The sequence below is a fragment of the Nannobrachium achirus genome (genome assembly GCF_963921795.1).
Source record: "Nannobrachium achirus genome assembly, chromosome: 5".
Classification (NCBI taxonomy): domain Eukaryota; kingdom Metazoa; phylum Chordata; class Actinopteri; order Myctophiformes; family Myctophidae; genus Nannobrachium; species Nannobrachium achirus.
The window spans coordinates 9,522,163-9,543,205 of NC_137814.1; the positions used below are offsets into that span (position 1 = coordinate 9,522,163).

Genomic DNA, 21,043 nt, shown 5'->3' on the forward strand with positions numbered 1-21,043 from the left:
TCATTATAATAGCGTTGTTAATAAAAAGAGGAGCCATTTCCATTTCCCCGACCGGTCGCTGTTGTTGTTAGCATTATAGTCCTTTCCCCGGTGGTTCGGTGGGTTCCTTCCTCCTTCACTAGTCGGTTAGCTTAGCAGCAGCAGCAGCAGCGAAGCCGGCGATCAAAACTAGCATCGACGGCTGTGAAAACTGTCCGCCTCCACCAGCGACCGACTGACTGGCTTCAGACTCAGAGGGTTGGGTCTGTGCTGTGCTGTGCTGTGCTGTGTGTGCACTGCTCTCTAGTCTGTGCTGTGTCTCTGAGTCTGACTGACTGTGAGGTGGCCCTGAAGCTATAGCTGGCTGTGTGTCCACCAGTTGCCTATTACAATTATATATATATATATATATATATATATATATATATATATATATATATATATATATATATATATATCATTATCTTTGTTTTATAACCTTTTAGTATCCTGCAAGACAATTCACCCTGACCCCCTAGCTTATTAGGGTCCATTATGGGTTCCATTTGGGTCATTGGACACTGAGGATTTTTACTGCGTGCACTCCCTCTTTTACAGTCAGTATTATTATTATTGTAGCCTATAGTCTTGGATATCCTGCTGCAAAAGACAAAACAGCTCTCGTGGTTGACATGTAAACAACCGGTGTCATATTTAATACTTCATTCAAAAGGATTATGTAGTTGGGCTAACTTTCTTTTCTTGTTTTTTAAGAAGTAATATCAAGGGCGACCCTCTCTCTCTCTCTTTCCTGACCCCCCCCCCCCCCCCCCCATTCCTGAATTATGACCCTCCTCTCCAACCCCCTAACCCCCGCTCCTAAATAATTAGCACCTCCCCACCCACCCACCCCCCAACCCCAAAAATCATTGTCTTTACTGTTGCCTCTGCTAAATAAAGGTCCCCCGCCACCACACACAGGCACCCTAAGCAGCACATATCCCCCACTGAGCTATTGTAATTAAAATGAGAAACCATAGCATTCAGGTTGTGACCCTGGACAAATGATCCAGCTGTTTGCCACAGTTGTACATAAGAAGGTATAGGGGCTGTTCTGACCTAGTCTGGGATCACTTCACTTTTCGGTCTTGTAACCGGTCTGGAGCGGAAACCACAAAACGTCATGTTGTAGTACTCAAAGGACTACAATTTGGCCGGAACTATCCACCGGAAACAGTTTTAACCCAAAATAATTCCCCTGCACTCAAGGACATACTTTTAGGGCCTACCTAATAAACTCCTTGATGCGGAGTAGTTTTGCTTTTGAAATTTTTGTTTGGTATATGCATCTTTTTTTAGTTCAACTCGTAGTCGACTGGAAAGACTACACTAGGCTACTCGAGCATTTTAAAAGGGATTGGGGAAACAAACGGAGGGAACCAAATCAGAGCGACGCCGCTTCTTCTAGTGGTTTCCGCGTCGGGCGGAAACCAAACGGGCTGTTGTGAACAAACACCAGGCTTTCTCTCAGAAAGCCTGGTGGGCGAGATTAGTTCTGACCTATAGACCGATAGTTGACAAATAGGAAATTGTTGACTAATACAATTGATTAGTTGACTTAATCGACAAATCTGTGTTTTTTTTTGTTCCATACAATCATCATGCAGAGGCCAGTCTTTTCACGTGGGTGAGGTTGACAACTGAACATTATTGATTTTACAATGTCTGCTGGCCTCCAGACAAAAGATGCGCTCACATTTTTTTTTTCAAGAAAATAATTCAAGACCAAGTATCAACTATGACAAAAGTGACCGGTTAATCGATTGTTTCACCATTTGACCGCCCTAGAAGAAGGTATAGGCCTACACAGATCATGTACAGATGATTAATTTCACGTTCATGTAGTATATTACGTGGTCATTATAATGTGCATTGTCCCACCCAAATAACAAATAAAGTAAACTACACACAGTAAAGTAAGGCTACAATAAAGTTACATAACAAATCTGATTTAGTATACTGCAGTACTAGGGCTTGCAACCCACCGTTAACTTGTGACATGAAAGACCAAATGCAAAGATTTTCACAGATGTGCATGTCGTACACTTGTGTGCACTGTTGTGTGGCGTCGTCAATAGAGTAAAACAGGGTGTGGGCTTGGCAAAAGTTGGCCTTTCTTGGCTTCAGGTTACAAGTACAATCCAGTCAATGATGTGTTCTTTACAAATGCAGATAACATGTCTGTGTAATGTGTATGTGTGTTATGTTTACATTTGCATGGCTGTGTGTAGGCGAGGGGAATGTCGTCCCGACTACACCATCAGCATTATTAGCCCTTCACACAATTTTTTTACCTTTTTAGTTTTTGGCATGTGCCATACCCATCGTATCTACTGCCTCCATCCATTTACGTGACATTTGTTACCATGACTGCATGCAGAAATAGACAGAATTTACTTTACTTTAAGTACAATTTTGAGGTGTTTGTACTTTACTTGAGTATAAATATTGTACTTTTACTCCACTACATTTATTTGAAACCCTTAGTTACTAGTTATTTGCAGATATACATTATAATATTAGAGTATTTCTACATTGCAGTATTGATACTTTTACCTAAGAAAAAAATGTGAGTACTTTTTCCACCACTGACAGAAATCCATATCACATTATTGTAATGTGGTTGGGCCACCCTGACCCGAGTTCTATTCTCAATTTGGGAGAGTATACATCTAGGTCTAGGGTCTTAAGGCTAGAGATGCCAAAAACTGTATTACAATTTACCATCAATGATTATTTGTGTCCCATTACATCAATGAACGTGCTATTGTAGTGGACTATATTCAAATACCATGCAAATCATTGTCTCATGTAGTGAAATGAGTGGAACAAAGTTGCTCTGTAGGCAAATCAAGATCACCACACTCAGATCATCTGTATTGACCCCCCCCCCCCCCTCTCTCATCTCTCTCTCTCTCTCTCTCTCTCTCTCTCTCTCTCTCTCTCTCTCTCTCTCTCTCTCTCTCTCTCTCTCTCTCTCCACCTTAGAATGCAAGGTCAAACAAGCAACTGGCTCACATCACCCTCTAGTGGCTAGAAGGGGTATAGCACAAGCATGGCTGCCATCCACCCAACACTCCACAACTAACCTCTGTACTGCAGCTATAGCTCTCTGTGCAGAGATAAGATAAGGTTAAAAAAAGAGAAATACTTTGTACAATTAAGAATACAATAAAAATCAAACCTCGGTTCGAAGTGAAGCAGTGAATTTTTATTCTATGTGTTCTAGAGCTTTGAAATCTGTGTTCTAGATCTATACATTCTGTGTTCTAGATCTATACTTTCTATGTGCTTTAGTTCTATACTTTTATGAATTCTGAATGAATGAATGATTTTGTCTGGAGGTTGTCTGGAGGGCCAAATTGTCATGTGAAGCTTGACCAATCCTCAATTCTGCATGCACGGGACATGTACGGGACAGACATTCTCACTCCTTGAGAATCTATGGGAATCCTCAAAAAAACAGGTACAGGACATGTACGGGACAGACATTTTCACTCCTTGAGAAACTATGTGAATCCTCAAAAAAACAGGTACGGGACAGACAAAGCCACTCCTTGGAAGCGGCTTTTACCGCTTCAAAAATAATCCAATGTGACAAAAATATTCTCACTCATGTTTTGCCCTGAAATATGTGAAGGGAATCATACAGGTGTGAATTCTAGGCCATGACACTAACACAAATCTCAACCTGCTGCCCATTTAACCTCATTAACCTTGGTGTCGCTATTCTGGCCTATTTTACATTTTTTCCCAGAAAACATGCTGATCTACAAGCTCAAAATGTGTCGTGTCACAATGCTCTGATGAAGGACAACTAGGCTGAAATGTTAACAAAGAGTTTCATTTTGGGAAGACACGTTCAACTCCTCCTTTGCAACACTTTGTGAGCATGTAGATCTGCTATTTACGCTGTGGCAGGCAACACCAACAGCAAGTATAAATAAGGATTACTATGAAACTGTTCTCCTATAGTTTAAACCTGGTCAAACTATTTTTCCAAGTGAAAGGGGATTTAGTCTGTTTGTAGTCACTGACATTGTTTATTCCATACGTAGATGCTCTAAAACTATATCTATACTCTTTGTTGTCAATGTATATAATAAACAACAGTTCATCTTAAGGCAAATATCCAAATGAATTCTGGCCAAATGAAATTAATCTTTCACATTCTGAAGCTAGACAGAAAGCTTTGCAGTCCGTTTTGGGACACAGGCCCTTGGATAAGCCATAGTGTAAATTATGCAGTAAGCAAATCCTTGAGAACAAGCATAGTCCAATGTCCTTTTAGTGCGGTTCAGTTTCATTCGGCTGATACAACTATCAAGACAATTCACCATTGTGGCGCTGCTATCGATATCATAAAAATATGACAATAATTAATACTTCAATAACTTTTGTTGATCATTGCAATGACTGGGAACTCTGTGCAGTGAGTAACAAAGTTCAGCGATGGTCAATGATAAAACCCATTTCGAGAGAAGCAAAGTTCACCTGACTGTGCATGATGAGACATTCTTGCATTTAAAGGGAAGGGCCGATGAAGCACTGTCTCCTACAGTACTCTGTGGCTGAAGAGGCTCTTCCTTATGTCGGTTTCACATTCATCATGATGGGAATGCATGCTTGACTGGGCCTACAAAACCCCAAACATTGCAATGGCTGACTCCCAATTGACTATTTCACCCTACAAAGGCAAACAGAAAAGACTGCTTCTTGTTTTTTTAAAGATCACCGGTCATGACAAGTGTTCAGATCTCTTATCAGCAAAACATTGGACATGAAATGCTACTAATAACACAATCCACTCCTGTAACATTTGTTGGCATAGGAGACACACTCTGAAGTGTTTTCTTACTTTCAAAACTCGCACGGAGAAATGTTTGGCTTTGCAGGGCACTGGCAGTATATGGTCGGTTACAGTCACAGTTCTTCCGCTATCACGTTGCAGAGTCCACCGCATTGCTAGCAGCCTGTTGTTCTGGCTCGTGAAAGAGAGTGATAAGGCCCGAGATAGGAAACAGGCAGTTAACGACATCTAGGAAAGCTTGTAATAGATATTATCACCGAGTTTTGTGGTTAGAATTAGGTTCATGAGTCCTAACAAGTTATTTCCTCTCCATGAATGAATAGGAGCAGTTCCCATCTCTGAATTCCTGTAAGACATTTACTGAAAAATATCAACGCAATTCAAATTGTTTTGTTTATTTCTTTTTTGTCAGCCCAGGGAAAGGACAGCTTTTAGCATATAAAGGGTATTTATTGATCCCCATGGGGAAATTACTTTTCTGGATTTTACCCGGCTGCTCGGGAGAGCGCACAGGGGAGCAGTTATATGTCGAGTGCATGTCTTGCTCTCGACACATGGAGCCTGGAAGAGCCGAGGATCGAACCGAGGACCTTCTGATTCCCAACAGGCCCCTCTACCCACTGATTCTGGCGCACTGTGGTTTTATAAGATGCTACAAATACTGTATAACAAATATAACTAATTTAATAACAATGACAATGATAAATTAGAGAATAATCAGAGGCTTATAAACATGGTCAAAATAAATAACCTGGCTGCTGGCTGCCTGGGTATATAGCCCCTATTCTAACACTCAGGCAGAAAATGGCAACAAATTTAGGACATACTTCCTCATGGTCATGGCTATTGTTATTCGCTTAAATACCTGCAGCAAATACAAACAGATAAAGTGACCCAGATTAGCTAGCATACATTCCCTTGAAATGTAACACTATTTGGAAGGTGTCCACTTTCAGAGGAACACAAACCTCCACAGTCCTATGGCATGCAACAAGAGGCCTAGTGCAGACCTGAATGGTACAACGCGTGTTGTGTCGTGCACCACAAATAGCAGATCTACAAGCTCGCGTCGCAGCAAGAGGTGTAGTAGACCTCCATTTTTGGGGGGGGGGGTGCACTACTGTTGAAGTAGCCTACTAATAGGCCACCTGAAGAAAACCAAAAAAGTACAGAGGCGCCTGGGTGTAACTGCAGATAACTCCTAAATAAACAGGATTATATGGTGATAGACAACAGCCCAAACTATGGTGGCAGATAAGATGCTGAAATTACCCAGTAACATAGGTCAAACATTTGCTGGCCAACACAGAACAGTAGCTCTCAGCCCATAGACATGGATGAGGGGATCACAATTCCATATTTGAAGAGAATGGAAGCTCTCCAGCTCAAGGATTGTGACATTTGTGTGTGTAATTAGTGATGGCTGTTTACATGGAAATTGATTAGGATTTTAAAGCAAAGCAAGCATATACTGTCTGTAAGAGCTAATTTGACACACATGCTAAGACTGCCAATGACTGGTTGTTAAATGAGTAGTTCACCCCCAAAATGACTTTTTTTCTATTGATTACTCATACCATGGAGACTAGAGTTCAATAATATTTGTAGTTTTTTGTCGCATTCCTAAGACAAAAATGTGATAACAATAAATTCACCCCCATTCGTTCCGGATGGGGACCCGTTTCCAAACGGGTCCCCATCCGGAATCAATGGGGGTAAATTTACTCGAATCAAATTTTTGTCTTAGGAATGTGACAAAAACCAAAACATATTATTGAACTCTACTCTCCATGGCATTAGTAATCAATAGAAAAAAAGTCATTTTAGGGGTGAACTACTCCTTTAAGCGGCCACACTGTCAGAGAATAGAATTAGTGGAATTCTCCCAATTAGGGTAGTATTAATGAAACTGACACCCCTGAATCATGACTTTCTGTTTCTTTGATCACTATGCATATTTTCGTAACCTTGATGTAATAACAGCAAGTGGCAATATTTGGGCACAGTGGGGGATTAACACTAGCCACAAGCCAAATAGTGAATTGTTTGTGGTTTGTGAATGTGCCTACCCTACCAGGCAGCCACTTTGGCTGCCAGCCAAACAAGCTGTTTTCTAAAATTGTAACTACTGTCAAATAAAACAGTCAATGGGTCCACTGATCATCAGGGGATATTGTTCTTCTACAATGGCTGCAGAAGAATGGCCAGAGTGGATGTCTAGCCCTGTAAAAAAAACACCATGTATTTCAGGGTCTTTAAGTCTGTATTTAGGCTGTTTTTGTTGGTAAGAATGCACACAAATTATGCCTACTACAGAATGCATCCAGTGTTACATCAGGCATACCTGACCAGCCCAGGCAGGTGCATATTATGGCCAGTATTACCTGTAGGCCTACTAATTAGTAATTACCCACTCTTAGTCTTAACCTGTATCTTTGTTTCATCCTTGCGGTGCTGTTATGACAACTGAACAGCCCTTGGGATCAATAAAGGTCTATCTATTTGACAACATGCTTAACATCCCAGGGAGGGACCATAGGGACGTTCCCCGTAGACTGACGTTTTGAAGATCCTCAGGGTAACATCCATGCTGCTAAATCAATCCCAAAGGGAAGACTGTGATTAACTGCATGACATGTACATCCCCAAGCTGATAGGCTGCTACAGTAAATATGAGGAATATGAAACTAGTCATAAATGTATATGGACCCGCTCATGGACAGCATCAGGGTCAAAAGTCAGAAAGGCACCCTGGATGATTTGAAGCCATTCGTTGCTCTATATGCCGATGTGGCCATCATAACTAAGCTCTCTCACTCATGTTTACGGTGTCTATATGGTGATTAGGCCTATTATTAAAACAAATAAATGTCTAATTACAACAGGATGTATGTATGCAGCCATCATCTTCATCGTGTGTCATTGAAAGCAGGGGGTAACATTCAAACCAACACATACAGTAGCCTAGAGCAGCAGTGGTTCTCAAGTGGGGTCCAGCCAGGGACCCCGATGTAGGGTTCCTTGAAGGGGGTACAAATAGAAACTCACAGGTCTTTAGGAGTTACGGGGGTCCTTGAATTAAAACAAAAAAGGGGGGGAAAGAAAAGTTTGAGAACACTGCAGTGGAGCAAGCATAACGTTATAGGCCTCTCTACAGTACAGAGCAGTGACATAATTAGGAGATCAGGCTACGTTGTGTTTCTAATAATAAAACCCACTCACACATATACACAACACAGGACAGGGGGGAGAAGGAGGGGCGACCTACCGAGTAACAGCAGTCGGTGGGTCTGTTTGTACTCTCGCTTGAGCTCCTTGAGCGTCCGGTCAATGTTCTTGCTGACTTTCTTGGCTTCCCTCTCGGCCTCCTTCTCCTCCACCAGCAGCTTGTCCCAATTCTTCTGCTTCTGGGTGCTCGTCTTCTGGAGCAGCTGCAAGCGCCGACTCCGCTCCTTCCCCGAGCCCCTGCCTCCTCCTCCGTTCTGTATGAGCACACCGTCCGAGCCCGTGGTGGTGGTGGTGCTGCTGCTGTTGTTGGTGGTGGTGGTGGTTGTGGTGGAGGTGGTGTCTCCACGGCGGAGCTCCCCGGCGGGGAGCTTGGCGGAGTCCCCGTGGCGCACCTGGCCTCCTCCTCCTCCTCCCCCGCCGCGGAGCGACGAGCTCTCTCCGGCTCCTGGTCCCCCGGCGTCCGGGGGAGGAGGCGGCGGAGGAGGCTGGTCCGAGTCCGAGGTAGCGTTGGAGATAGACCCGCTCAGGTCCCCGAAGAGCCGAGGACGCAAACTGTAGCACAGCCCCATGTTGTAACCAATATCTGTCTGGCAATATGATTTCTCATAAATTTAAAAATAACATGTATAGATATCAAAAATCGCGGCCACACACCAGCCCAGCCTCAAGGCGCCATCGTCACATCGGAGCTCCGCGGGCGCAACTTCTTAAATTCGAATTTGATTCGATTGTGTGAATGGATTATGCTCCGACATTTGCTATATGTCATTTTGCATTTTCACCAGTCAGCCCTCCGCTTCGTAGTTTCAGATCACCTGATCCTTTTTTAGTGTCCACTGCGGTCGACCTTACCGTAAGTAACCAAAAGCACAACCTTGGAGGGAGAACGCCGCTATCCTCTGTGCGGACGGTCAACATTGAGCTGCACAGTTGTTAGGTGTAGTGCGCAGGACGTCACGTTACTACAGTCTGGCCATATCCAGCCAGAATGCTGCTCATGATTTTCATTACACACATTTCATGACTGTATGTCAGAGAAACATACTGTAGCCTACTCTTGATTTAGTGTAATCCGATGTGTCCCCCCCCCCTTATTTAGCCTGTTTTCTTTTAAACCCAGCTAATTTTAATGGCCTATTAATAAATTATTAATAATCCCACCAATTCCCATTATGCTGTTTAACCAACTGGAAAGTAAAAAAAACAAAAGTGAAACAATAGACTACTAGACCATTGTGAACCAGGTAGTCTAATTATTTTGAGGCTTTAAACGGTTGTCTTTCCATACAGTGTCTTTGGACACACAACTTGATTTTTTGTGTGAAATAGTGCAGCATACAGAAACGTATGGTGAGGGTCAACTCACAATGCCAGATTATGCCACAATAGACTAGTGGTAGTACTAGGCTAGTAGCCTAGACTACTAGAATAAAGTGATTATTAGTATTTCAAATAACCAAGCAAGGTTTGTGACCAATATACTGTATATATAGACAGTAGACACCGTCAGAGAAGAACAAGAACTACCTCCACACAAAAATTATATTGGCATTTCAAGACAAAAAGTCAGGTCAAATGATGTAGGACTGGACATAAACCACTAGATGGCGCTTATAGAGAACGAATAGCTAAGCCCTGCTTTTAAGGACCACTTCACCTCTGGGACAACCAGATCTTATTGTATTGTTTGGGACACGATCAACACAATCCTGAGTTATTTTTTTGTGTTCAATCTGTGTTTTTAGATATTTTAGTATTTCAGCATGCTACAAAGCATCATGATGCTTTGTAGCATGATATTGCATATGATGCATCATATGATGCAAAATGCATCACATGATGCTTTGTAGCATGCTGAAATACTAAAATATCTAAAAACACAGATTGTGCAAACAACAATAAAATAAGATCTGGTTGTCCCAGAGGTGAAATGGTCCTTTAAGTCACCAGGTAAGACCAATCATATTAGTAACCTACCGGTATATGTTTAGTTTATTACCACCCAGCCTACAATAATACATAATTCAGACTGTTTAAAATATTCTCAAAATATACAAATGATTTATTTCATATTTGTATACACATTCCAGTCAAATCAAATTGATAGGATTATCTGTGTGATAGGCCTACCTATTAGTATTTATATTTTCTCTTTAATTCAAACTTCACATTCTCAACTCAAACACGTAGCTATGTCCAGTGAAATGATTCATGTTTTGATTTATTTTAGACCGCTGGCTCAGTCAGGATGTTGAGGCAAACAGAGTCGAAGACACTTGATATTACAAAGATAGAAACGTATTTACACGATGAGCTCATGGGAGAAGTGCATGGCCTACATTAAACACTTTGGATGGTGGTCAAGTAGTTCTCATCAGAGCATAACTATATACAAAGATAAGAGGGGAGCAATGTCATAGAGCCGAGCTGTATTCAAAACATGAAATACCAGTGTAATGCATGACGGTCCCAATTCTCCCAATTGTTGTCTGGTCACCCTAATAGTCCTGTACAATTAAGGATGCGTAATAAGATACATTAAGCTTACGACAAAGGCACACGCGGGCAAGGGCCCACTTTTGTAAAAGACAAGTGCCTAATAGTTCTCCCCTGAGCCCACTCACAACAGTGCCCAGTTCAGCCTTTGGATGCATGGACACACACACACACACACACACACACACACACACACACACACACACACACACACACACACACACACACACACACACACACACACACACACACACACACAATGTTCTGCCGAGATGAATACCAGAGACTTCGACACACAGATTTATTCATATGTTTTCGACTTGGTGATGTTGTGTCAACTTTGCAAAATACAATACCGGTATTTTAACTAAGAAAAACACAAGTAATGTATCGATACTGAATTGACGTGAAGCAACATTTAAAAAGTAGCTACAGCCAAGTAGAAACATTAATTAGAAGCAACTTCTCTGTCACCTTCCATAGACCTGCAGTGTGGTCTGTATTTTATTCTTCCGTCGACCAAAGTCTACTTTCTAATCTTGTCAAAATATAAATTGCTGTTTAATTGGGAGATTTATACTATTGACTTCCTAAATCAGGTTTGACTATATGTTTATGACACGTGTGGGAACTTCCTCTGCAGCCCACTTCCTCCCTGAGCTCAGTTCTGGGCAGGTTTCTCTCCAGTGGAAGTCAACTTAATCCACTTCTCCTCCAAGCCCTCATGGGCTGTAAACGTCTAGGCTTAGGACAGGGGAGACAGCGAGGGAAACAGACAGGATCTAAAAACAGTCACGGTTTTGCCGTCTCTCTTCCTGGCCACACCTTCACGCTTCACCACGAAGCAGAGAGGTAACGTTAAAGGTTCATGTTTTATTATCTATAATGTTTCATTAAGAAGTTGGCAGTTGGTATACAGGTAAAGCCTCAATTATACTTAGCTGCATGCCGGTGTCGTACCTGGAAAATAGCAGATCTACAAGCTCACAACAGCTATTTTTGGTTCACAGGCATGCCACCAAAGTATAACTCAACCTTGCTGTACAGGAGCCTTCAGCATCAGCAGCAGGGTGTGAACCTATAAGTGTTTTCTTTGTACAGTGAAGGTACCATTGCTTCCCCTCTGCCAGTCGATCTGCATGGAGCTGTCAAAGACCCCTCGCTGAAGGAGAAGGACCAGGGCTAGGTGCCTCTTTCAGGGATGAACCGCTACACCATACTGAGACAGCTGGGTGATGGCACCTTCGGCAGCGTGCTCCTGGGCAAAAGCAACGAGTCAGGGGAGCTGGTGGCCATCAAGCGGTACGTTTAGGGTGTATGTCTCACTCTAGTTCCCTGGTACAGAAAGACAGGCAAAGGACATGACTGTTCTGCGGCCGTGCTGTACTGATCTTGTATTCTCTCGCATAGCGGTAAGCTGCTTAAGAGACAGGTTGCTGCACGGTGCTTTGAGTGCTGGGAGAGTCCGACAGGCGACAGCAACTAAGTCTTCACGTGGATGTTCTGTATTCTAAGATTGTAGAATTTATAGTGGAATGTTGTTACAAATGTTTCATTTTATTTGGCTACTTGTGAAGCAGCTTTAGGGAGAACATCTCTTGAGAAGAGTAAGGGTATACCACCTATGAATGAGAACATCTCTTGAGAAGAGTAAGGGTATACCACCTATGAATGAGAACATCTCTTGAGAAGAGTAAGGGTATACCACCTATGAATGAGAACATCTCTTGAGAAGAGTAAGGGTATACCACCTATGAACGAGAACATCTCTTGGGGCGACAGGGATATGATTTCTTTATCACATACTACCCATAGCCTTGGGTGATCTACATTGTGAGCTTATAGATCTATTATCTTTGCAGAATGTACACCCCAGAATAGGCACTCTAAGACTTTTCTGGTTAATTGCTAATAATTTAATTAAAGGCCCTTTCCCACATCGGCACGATAACGATATCTTGGCGGTTACATCAATTATGACGGCTTTATCGTTGCCGTGTGGAAGCTACCATCCACTTCAATTGAAAACAATACTTTGTATCGCTATCTTTATCGTTATCGTGCCCAGTGGGAAAGGGTCCTAGATTAGGGGACTGCCCTGGCAAACAGAGCTGTGGTCCTGCTGGGATTCTCTGACAGTGCAGGGAGGGAGTTGGTTGAGAAAGAATGCTGCTGGCTGCCAGCCTCATTACGCAGACATATGAGAACCATTAAAGGGCACAGTTTTACACTCATGTTATTTTTCCTTTGCCCCTAATAAACTACAGTGTCTATTCAGACATGAATTTTACCACATCATCCACAGCAACCATGTTTGGTGGCTGGATTTTGACCATGTTAACATGGTGAGTTACTGAACCAGATTACAGAGCCTGCGTGGTGCCGTTTAGCTACCCTGATATTGTCAACGCCAGCACTCTTGGTCCCTTTATCCCTCTCTTCACCCAGGGTAAATAAAGAGGGGTATGCGGGTATGCGATAAATCACAATGAAATAGTAACAGAATGCTCATGCTTTCCCCCATAGGATGAAAAGGAAGTTCTATTCTTGGGATGAGTGCATGCATCTTAGAGAGGTGAAGGTAAGAGCTGTATAAGTAACATAAACCAGCAACTAATAACATTACATGAACTACATCAGCATCAACTGACAGTAACGCTTTGATGTCTTTTAGTACTCAATTTAATCTGATTTAGTATATTATTACTTGCGCCAGCAGAGCATGCAAGTAGGGTGATCTATGCTGTCTGTATTCTTGGTGACGTCACCATCAACAGATGCGACCTGATATAAAATAAAGGCACACTCTGCTGGCGCACAAGTAGTTCATACATGGCCACGAGTGCACAAGACGCAAGTTGATGAGTGCAGTCTAGTTATTTTATACTTTGGCTATTCCAAAAATAGCCAATATACAAGCTCAGAGCGCATCACTTGGTGCCGTGCTATGAGCCTATAGATCCGCAATTTTTGAATAATCGTGAAAATGTTTAAATTTATATATTTATTAAAGCAAAAATATGTTTTACTAAATTCTTTGCTTCTGGGGGTCCCTGGAACGAAAACATTTTCAGATGGGGGTCGGTGGCCAAATTCATCTTACAATAAATGCGAGAAGTCTCTGCGTGCGTGTGTGCGTGCGTGCGTGTATGTATGTAATCTGCGTATCTCGAGAACCGTTCGTCTCACCGGCTTTGGATTCGGCACGTGCGTTCCCCGCCGCGGCGCAGAGTGCAGTGCCCGGCCTCGACCCGACTCGATGCGCGGACCCGGAACGGGTGCGAAACGTTCGGAATCTCCGGAGCGGAGCTGATTGTTGACATCAGGCTGTTCCGGAGGAACCGGCGCAAGCGCTGACTCATTGTGACATCACTTCATAAAAGACTCTGACATCACCTCACCGGCATCAGATTCTGCACGTGCGCTCCCCGCCATGGTGCGGAGTGCAGTGCCCGGCCTCGACCCGATGCGCGGTTTAGTTGGTGACGTCACCTTGTGTATTTTCAAGGGTTTTCCCATTGGATGACGTAAACACGTTCTTTTCCATTTTTCCCCTTGGATGATGTAAACACAGACATATACGCCACATACAAAATGTCTCTGTTCTGGTGCTTTTCTTGAGAGTGCGGTTGGGATCTGTTTGCAGGTTTCTAAGCAGCATATGATGGGTGCTCCTACTTTCAGTTTCAGGTTATGGTCAGGGATCCCAGAAGGTGTCAGTGAATTTAGGAATTCTTTGAGGTTGACCTCCACAATTGAATCAGCAGAAAAGTACAATGTTTTCATTCGCAATGTCCCAGAATTTCCACAGTCCATTGATTTAGATGGACACTATTGTTCTGTTCTGAGTTGATGGAGGTGAGGTAGAACTTTATAGGTACTTTTAGCCAATACTGCTTCCTCAATGGCTAAAAGCTCATTGGCTAAAAGCATTTTTTTCTGCTTCCTCATTGGTTAAAAGTTATGCCATTGACTTGAATGGGAAAATGCAAAAACGGCAACCACACTCGCAAACAGAATTGCATCTTTTCTAATAATTATGCAAAATGCTACATTACACATGCATGTAAGTCTATTGAAGGTGGGAAAGATACGGTGGCCAGACCACTGGGGAATATTGTGGGCAAAAAAACCTGTTGAATTTGAGTGTTCCTGCACCACCTCACGAATTATAGTAGTAAGATTACTTGCGCAACCAGAGAAAATGTTGCATGTGGGTTTCCAGATTGTCTCATGCTAACTGTGTATTTGGCTGCTTGTCGTCCAAACAGGCACTGAAGAAGCTCAGCCACATCAACGTGGTGAAATTGAAAGAGGTGATCAGAGAGAACGACAACCTCTACTTTGTCTTTGAATATATGAACGAAAATCTCTATCAGCTGATGAAAGAAAGGTACTGCACGAAGACATGACACACCACTTAAAATCCTACTACTCTTATTTAAATACAATGTTGTGGCAGCGAAAATAGCAGATCTACAAGAATGTGTCCAAATATTTCTTTGCCTATATTGACAGTAGTATTGTGTAGACAGACAATTAGAGATCCCTGCCTAATGATGCATCTGCTGACATTTAACGTAGGAGTGAAATTGAGTGGAAACAAAAAATTTAAAATAAACTCTTGGGTCAGATCTGCAGAAACACATTGTTCCCTGAGGCAGTTGTCAGAAACGTGACAGATATTACTGGGACAATTATTCATAAACATGGTAGGCCTACTGTGCATGTGACATATGGAAGAGGCATGTACCGGTATAGAGCATCGCAGCGGAAGTGGATTCCTGGGGTCACTACGTCATTCCCCATTCATTTTCGCCATATACAAAAATATTTACAACAATTATGTTAAGCCTCGAACCAAGCCATCCAGGATGGAGGTGAATCATGACCATATAACCTTTGATCCTATGTGAAAACATATTTTAATATTACATTATTTGATATAGCCTACTACATTTAATAACTACCCTTTGTTTAGCGATTTTCAAAATGTTCTTTTCATAGAAAAAAAGGTTATATGGTCATGATTCACCTCCATCCTGGATGGCTTGGTTCGAGGCTTAACATAATTGTTATAAATATTTTTGTAAAAGTCTATGGCGAAAATGAATGGGGAATGACGTAGTGACCCCAGGAATCAACTTCCGCTGCGATGCTCTATGCTACTGTATGCTTTGCCTTGCCTTGTAATCCAACAGCATTATCAGGCTGTCAACATTATCTTGGTATAGGTGGTTTACAACTGTATAATCAGTGAACGGTCATTAGCAACATGAATACACTTGTAGTAGGCTGTATAGATATTACTGGTTATTGGTTAATTGATAAGCTATTATATAACATAAGAATGCTCCCACCAAAATGAGTGACACCAAAGGATAACAGTCCAAAGATGCTATGGAGTAAAGTAACCTGACCGAAAGATAACCTTACAAAGTAAGACATTCTTTGAACCCTGAATTTACAGAGAGTTTACATGACTACAGAGATAATGTGTACCAATTAGCTTGAGTTTTGGACTAAATCTGTGGAAGGCGAACATTGGAAGGCTCACATGTCGCTTCAGACATTTGATGTGACAGTGTATGTTGTCCAACTCATCACAAACTGGGAATGAGAATTTGTAGCTTTAACAGAGTGTTATTTCTTTGCATTTTCATCTTTGTCCTCCTTCTCTCTCTTGCCTTTGCTGCTGACAGGGAAGATACAATGTTTTCTGAAAATGAAATAAGGAACATTATGTTCCAAGTACTGTCTGGCTTAGCGTTTGTGCATAAGCATGGTAAGATCCCATCCTTTCTCAATTCATTTCCAGAAGCTTTCCCACTTTAAAGAAGTACTAGGGGATTTTCTTTAGACCAAAATCTACTATCTAGATGTAAAATTAATTTGAATTTTTTAAAATATGTTTGAAATAAGTGGCACTCACATGAGATGAACATTTAAACTCATAGGCTCATAATGTATTTCTATATTATACATTATATTCATAATGTAATGTAAAAGCGCAGGTACCCCTGCCACGAAAGCTGCCCTGTTTGAAGGTGTAGAATCTACACCTTCTTCTACAATCTACACTGTAGATTGTAGAAGAAGGTAGAAGAAGTGAGCTCTCGATCGGCACCTCCGTACGGTCCAGGCGAATGCAACGGAGCGCTCCCTACCTCAGGTTCAGCCAATCACAAGCTTCCATTGTCAGAACAGTGTTGCTGTTTTGATCCACGCGAAGGGGCCATATAGAAGAAGTGTCAGTGTCAGAATTGCTTGTTTTAGCACACAAGGAAGAATCTTCTGGGGAAATCACATAGTGCTCCTTTAAAGATTTGTCTTGAATGGGCTTTGGCATGTTTAAGATCAAAGAAATATATGCTCATAATAGTTAGGATAGGTTATATAAAGCACTGGTTCCCAAACACTGGGTCGGGACCCATTTGTGCGTCATGGAAAATGTTTATGGTTCCCTTAATCTTTGGTTTCCTACATTTTGTTTTTAATTATTATTATTATTTCAAAACATTTTCAAAAGGCATTCCCAAAAAAGCATTTTCATTAATTTCACGAAGAAATCAAAGAAAAAATCTAAGAAATTACATAAATTAGAAAAATTATAAATGTTTAAGAAGTAGTGAAAATAGCCGATCAAGCTCAGCTTGTAGATCTGTTGTTTCCACTATAGTTTGGGTCCTGAGCTAAAACGTTTGGGAACCACTGATATAGAGGACATTCACATTATTGCAAATGTACTTTGACAGAAATACCCCCTTTCCCTGTTCCATTATGAGATTTGACAAAAAATGTAGTGTTTGTCTTTTCTTTTTTAACCTTGTTTAGAAAAGGTTATATAGCCTACATATCTCAACAAATACTTAGAAATGTAATATACATACCCGTATTTTCCGGACTATAAGGCGCACTTAAAAGCCTTTAATTTTCTCAAAAAACTACAGTGCGCCTTATAGTCCAGTGCGCCCTATATATGGATCATTCATTGACATTGACATTCCCTTTAGCACAGCTCCTTCTGTTGGATGCATAACGCAACGGTAGCGTCTATTATGTGCGCCTTATAGTCCGGTGCGCCTTATATATGAAAACTGTTCAAAAAATAGACCATTCATTGACAGTGCGCCTTATAGTCCGGTGCGCCTTATAGTCCGGAAAATACGGTAAATGTCTGCTGTAGTGTTTTTAAAGGTATTCTTTCCCAGGTTACTTCCACCGCGATATGAAACCAGAGAACTTGCTTTGCATGGGTCCAGAGCTGGTGAAAATTGCAGATTTTGGCGTGGCCAGAGAAATACGCTCAGAGCCACCGTACACCGACTACATATCCACGAGATGGCAAGCATTTCATAGCTACAGTGTTGTTTTTGACAGCAAAATTTGATTTAGTTTTAGTCATAGTCTTTTGAATAAAATGTCATTTAGTTTTAGTCATAATTTAGTCACCTGAAAAGTATTAGTTTTAGTCTAATTTTAGTCGACTAAATATCATAAGATTTTAGGCGACTAAATCTCCAGTTGATTTAGTCGGACTAAAATGTATTTTGGCGGGCCTTGATGGCATCACAATGACTGATTTTACACTTGGTTGTGTGCTGAAAATAGCAGATCTACGCGCTGCGACGCGTTGTGAGCTTGTAGATCGGCTATTTTCAGCACGCAACACCTGAGAGCAAGCAAACATAAAATTACTCTCTTCTCCCTCCATAACGTTTTAGTCTAGTTTTTATTTTGTTGACAAAATTGTCAATATATTTAGTCTTAGTTTTAGTCACCACAGCTTAGTTTTTGTTTAGTTTTTATGTAGTTTTCATCAGTGAAAAAAACGCAGTCGACACACATTTTTCGTCATAGTTTTAGTCGACAAAATCAACACTGCATAGCTACTAACTAATCATTTAAAAAATAAAGAAAACCTCTTGCAGTGAACAAAACAAGCGTGTTTAAGCAATAGGCAGTTGTTATTGGATCTGCTGTTGTGAAGATAAAGCGAAACTGGCTTGGGCAGTATTGTCCTTTAGGGCTGTGGTTCTCAACCTGTGGATCGGGACCCCCAGGGGGGTTCCCAAACTATTTTGGGGGGTCCCCAGATGATTTACTTAATTTGCAACATTGTTTTCTCACTAAACAGCAAACAAACTACCATAAAGTTTAAGTGTATAGAGGGTGTATGCACATTTCTAAAGTGACAATTTAAGGACTTTTTGATAACACTAAAATAGCAAATTAAACATTGGCCAAATTGTCAAATATTAGAGGCAGAAATTGTGAAAATAGACGATCTACATGTACAGTAGATTTGCTATTTTCACAATAGAACCCTGCTATACAAAATGTAAATGCCTCAACTCTTAGTGCTTGTCAGGGTGGGGGTGGGGTCCCCACATAAAGAATATCATTATTTTGGGGGTCGAAGCCTGAAAATGTTGAGAACCACTGCTTTAGGGCACGGTCACACCGCACTTTTATTCTACCTATGACGTTGGATTCCAAATATTTTCTAAAACAATTTCTAAAATAATTTCTAAATATGTATTTTCTATTGTATTGTCTGGACATAGGTACCGGGCCCCTGAGGTCCTGCTCAAGTCCAGCTCCTACAGCTCCCCTGTGGACATGTGGGCTGTTGGCTGCATCATGGCTGAGCTCTACACGCTCAGACCCCTGTTCCCTGGGACCAGTGAGGTGGACCAGATCTTCAAGATCTGCCAGGTGCTGGGAACAGTGAAGAAGGTGAGTGGTCAGAAGATGTACAGTGCCTGAAGATGTACAGTATGTCTTCTTTGGGTCCACCCCCAATCTTTACGTGGGGCTGATGGCACCTGCGTGAAGTTGGCACCCCATATGATGAAAACATATATAAAAATGTTGTCATTATTTAGTGCTGAATTTGTGCTGGATTGTGCCGTAAATTTTATAATTTGTGCTGGTATAATTCTTTAGACTAGAAGGGCGGCCCAGCGTCTAGTCGGCGACCTGGCCAACTCGGAACAATGTAAATAGGGAATGAATGCCCCGCCCTTTAATGCAAACCCCATTATACCTGTTTTCATAGGACCCGTTTTGACCATCTGTCTGCCTGTGTCCATTTATGCCCATATATGGAGATATCTGTATCTGTCTGTCTGTCTGTCGGCGTCCATTTTATGTCCATATATGGAGATCACTGCAGTTATAGTTCTGGGTCCATTTTATGCCCATATATGGAGATATCTGTCTATCTGCGTCCATTTTATGCCCATATATGGAGTATCTGTCTGTGCCTCCAACTGTGTTGCAGACACAGTGCCGGTTCCCCCTTTAATGCAAACCTCATTATACCTGTTGTCATAGGACCCGTTTTGAACATCTGTTTGCCTGTGTCCATTTATGCCCATATATGGAGATATCTGTATCTGTCTGTCTGCGTCCATTTTATGCCCATATATGGAGATCTTTGACCATCTGTTTGCCTCTGTCCATTTATGTCCATATATGGAGATATCTGTATCTGTCTGTCTGCAATCCATTTTATGCCCATATATGGGGGCACTCATTATACCTGTTGTCATAGGACCCGTTTTGAACATCTGTTTGCCTGTGTCCATTTATGCCCATATATGGAGATATCTGTATCTGTCTGTCTGCGTTCATTTTATGCCTATATATGGAGATCTTTGATGTCACAATGAGTCAGAGCTTTCGCCGATTTCCTCCGGAACAGCCTGATGTCAACAATCAACCCCGCATAAGGAGATTCCGAACGGTTCTCGAGATACGCGGATTACATACATACATACACACTCACAGAGATTTTTTGTTGACTCATGTGGCGTACGTGATGTCAGAGCCTTTTATGAAGTGATGCCACAATGAGTCAGAGCTTTCGCCGATTTCCTCCGGAACAGCCTGATGTCAACAATCAACCCCGCATAAGGAGATTCCGAACGTTTCGCGCCGGTTCGGGAAAACCGCGCGTCGGGTCGGGTCGAGACCCGGCACTGCACTCCGTGCCGCGGCGGGGAACGCGCGTGCCGAATCTGAAGCCGGTGGGACGAACGGTTCTCGAGATACGCGGATTACAGACAGACAGACACACAGACAGACAGACACGCAGAGACTTCTCGCATTTATAGATAGATAAGCGGTCGCTTATCTCCCGATTAGGGAGTCTTACTGGTTTAAGTTTAGCGTGAGAGGGAACTGCCCAGGCTTATCCACATTATTCACCTGGTTCTCTTAAAGGCACAGCCCGTTAATTCCCCTGAACCCAACCGCTCTGAAGAGCACCCTGAACTTTGCTCACCTCGAAGTGAGAGGAAGAAAGACTTTAGTTTATGCCACACTCAGAGAGATTTTTAGTTGACTCATCTAGCGTATGTGATGTCAGAGCCTTTTATGAAGTGATGTCACAATGAGTCAGCGCTTGCTCCGGAACAGCCCGATGTCAGTCATCTCCACATACGGAGATTCCAAATCTTTCGTGCCGGATCCGAAAAACTGTGT

The 21,043-nt window shown here is 42.0% G+C and overlaps 2 protein-coding genes across 2 annotated transcripts in view; one reads left to right on the forward strand and one right to left on the reverse strand.

The window, feature by feature from the left end:
* Positions 1–8,824, reverse strand: part of LOC308285362 (guanine nucleotide-binding protein G(olf) subunit alpha) — a gene marked incomplete at its 5' end in the record, with an annotated part of 107,121 nt that extends 98,297 nt beyond the window's left edge. Inside the window, one exon of the mRNA XM_080726088.1 lies at positions 8,097–8,824. Coding sequence (XP_080582214.1) covers positions 8,097–8,625 — 529 coding nt within the window. The remainder of the gene's footprint in view (positions 1–8,096) is intronic.
* A 2,929-nt stretch (positions 8,825–11,753) lies between these two features.
* Positions 11,754–21,043, forward strand: part of LOC308284795 (serine/threonine-protein kinase MAK-like) — a gene marked incomplete at both ends in the record, with an annotated part of 14,895 nt that continues 5,605 nt past the window's right edge. Inside the window, 6 exons of the mRNA XM_080725522.1 lie at positions 11,754–11,854; positions 13,079–13,133; positions 14,824–14,945; positions 16,255–16,337; positions 17,764–17,896; positions 19,120–19,291. Coding sequence (XP_080581648.1) covers positions 11,754–11,854; positions 13,079–13,133; positions 14,824–14,945; positions 16,255–16,337; positions 17,764–17,896; positions 19,120–19,291 — 666 coding nt within the window. The remainder of the gene's footprint in view (positions 11,855–13,078; positions 13,134–14,823; positions 14,946–16,254; positions 16,338–17,763; positions 17,897–19,119; positions 19,292–21,043) is intronic.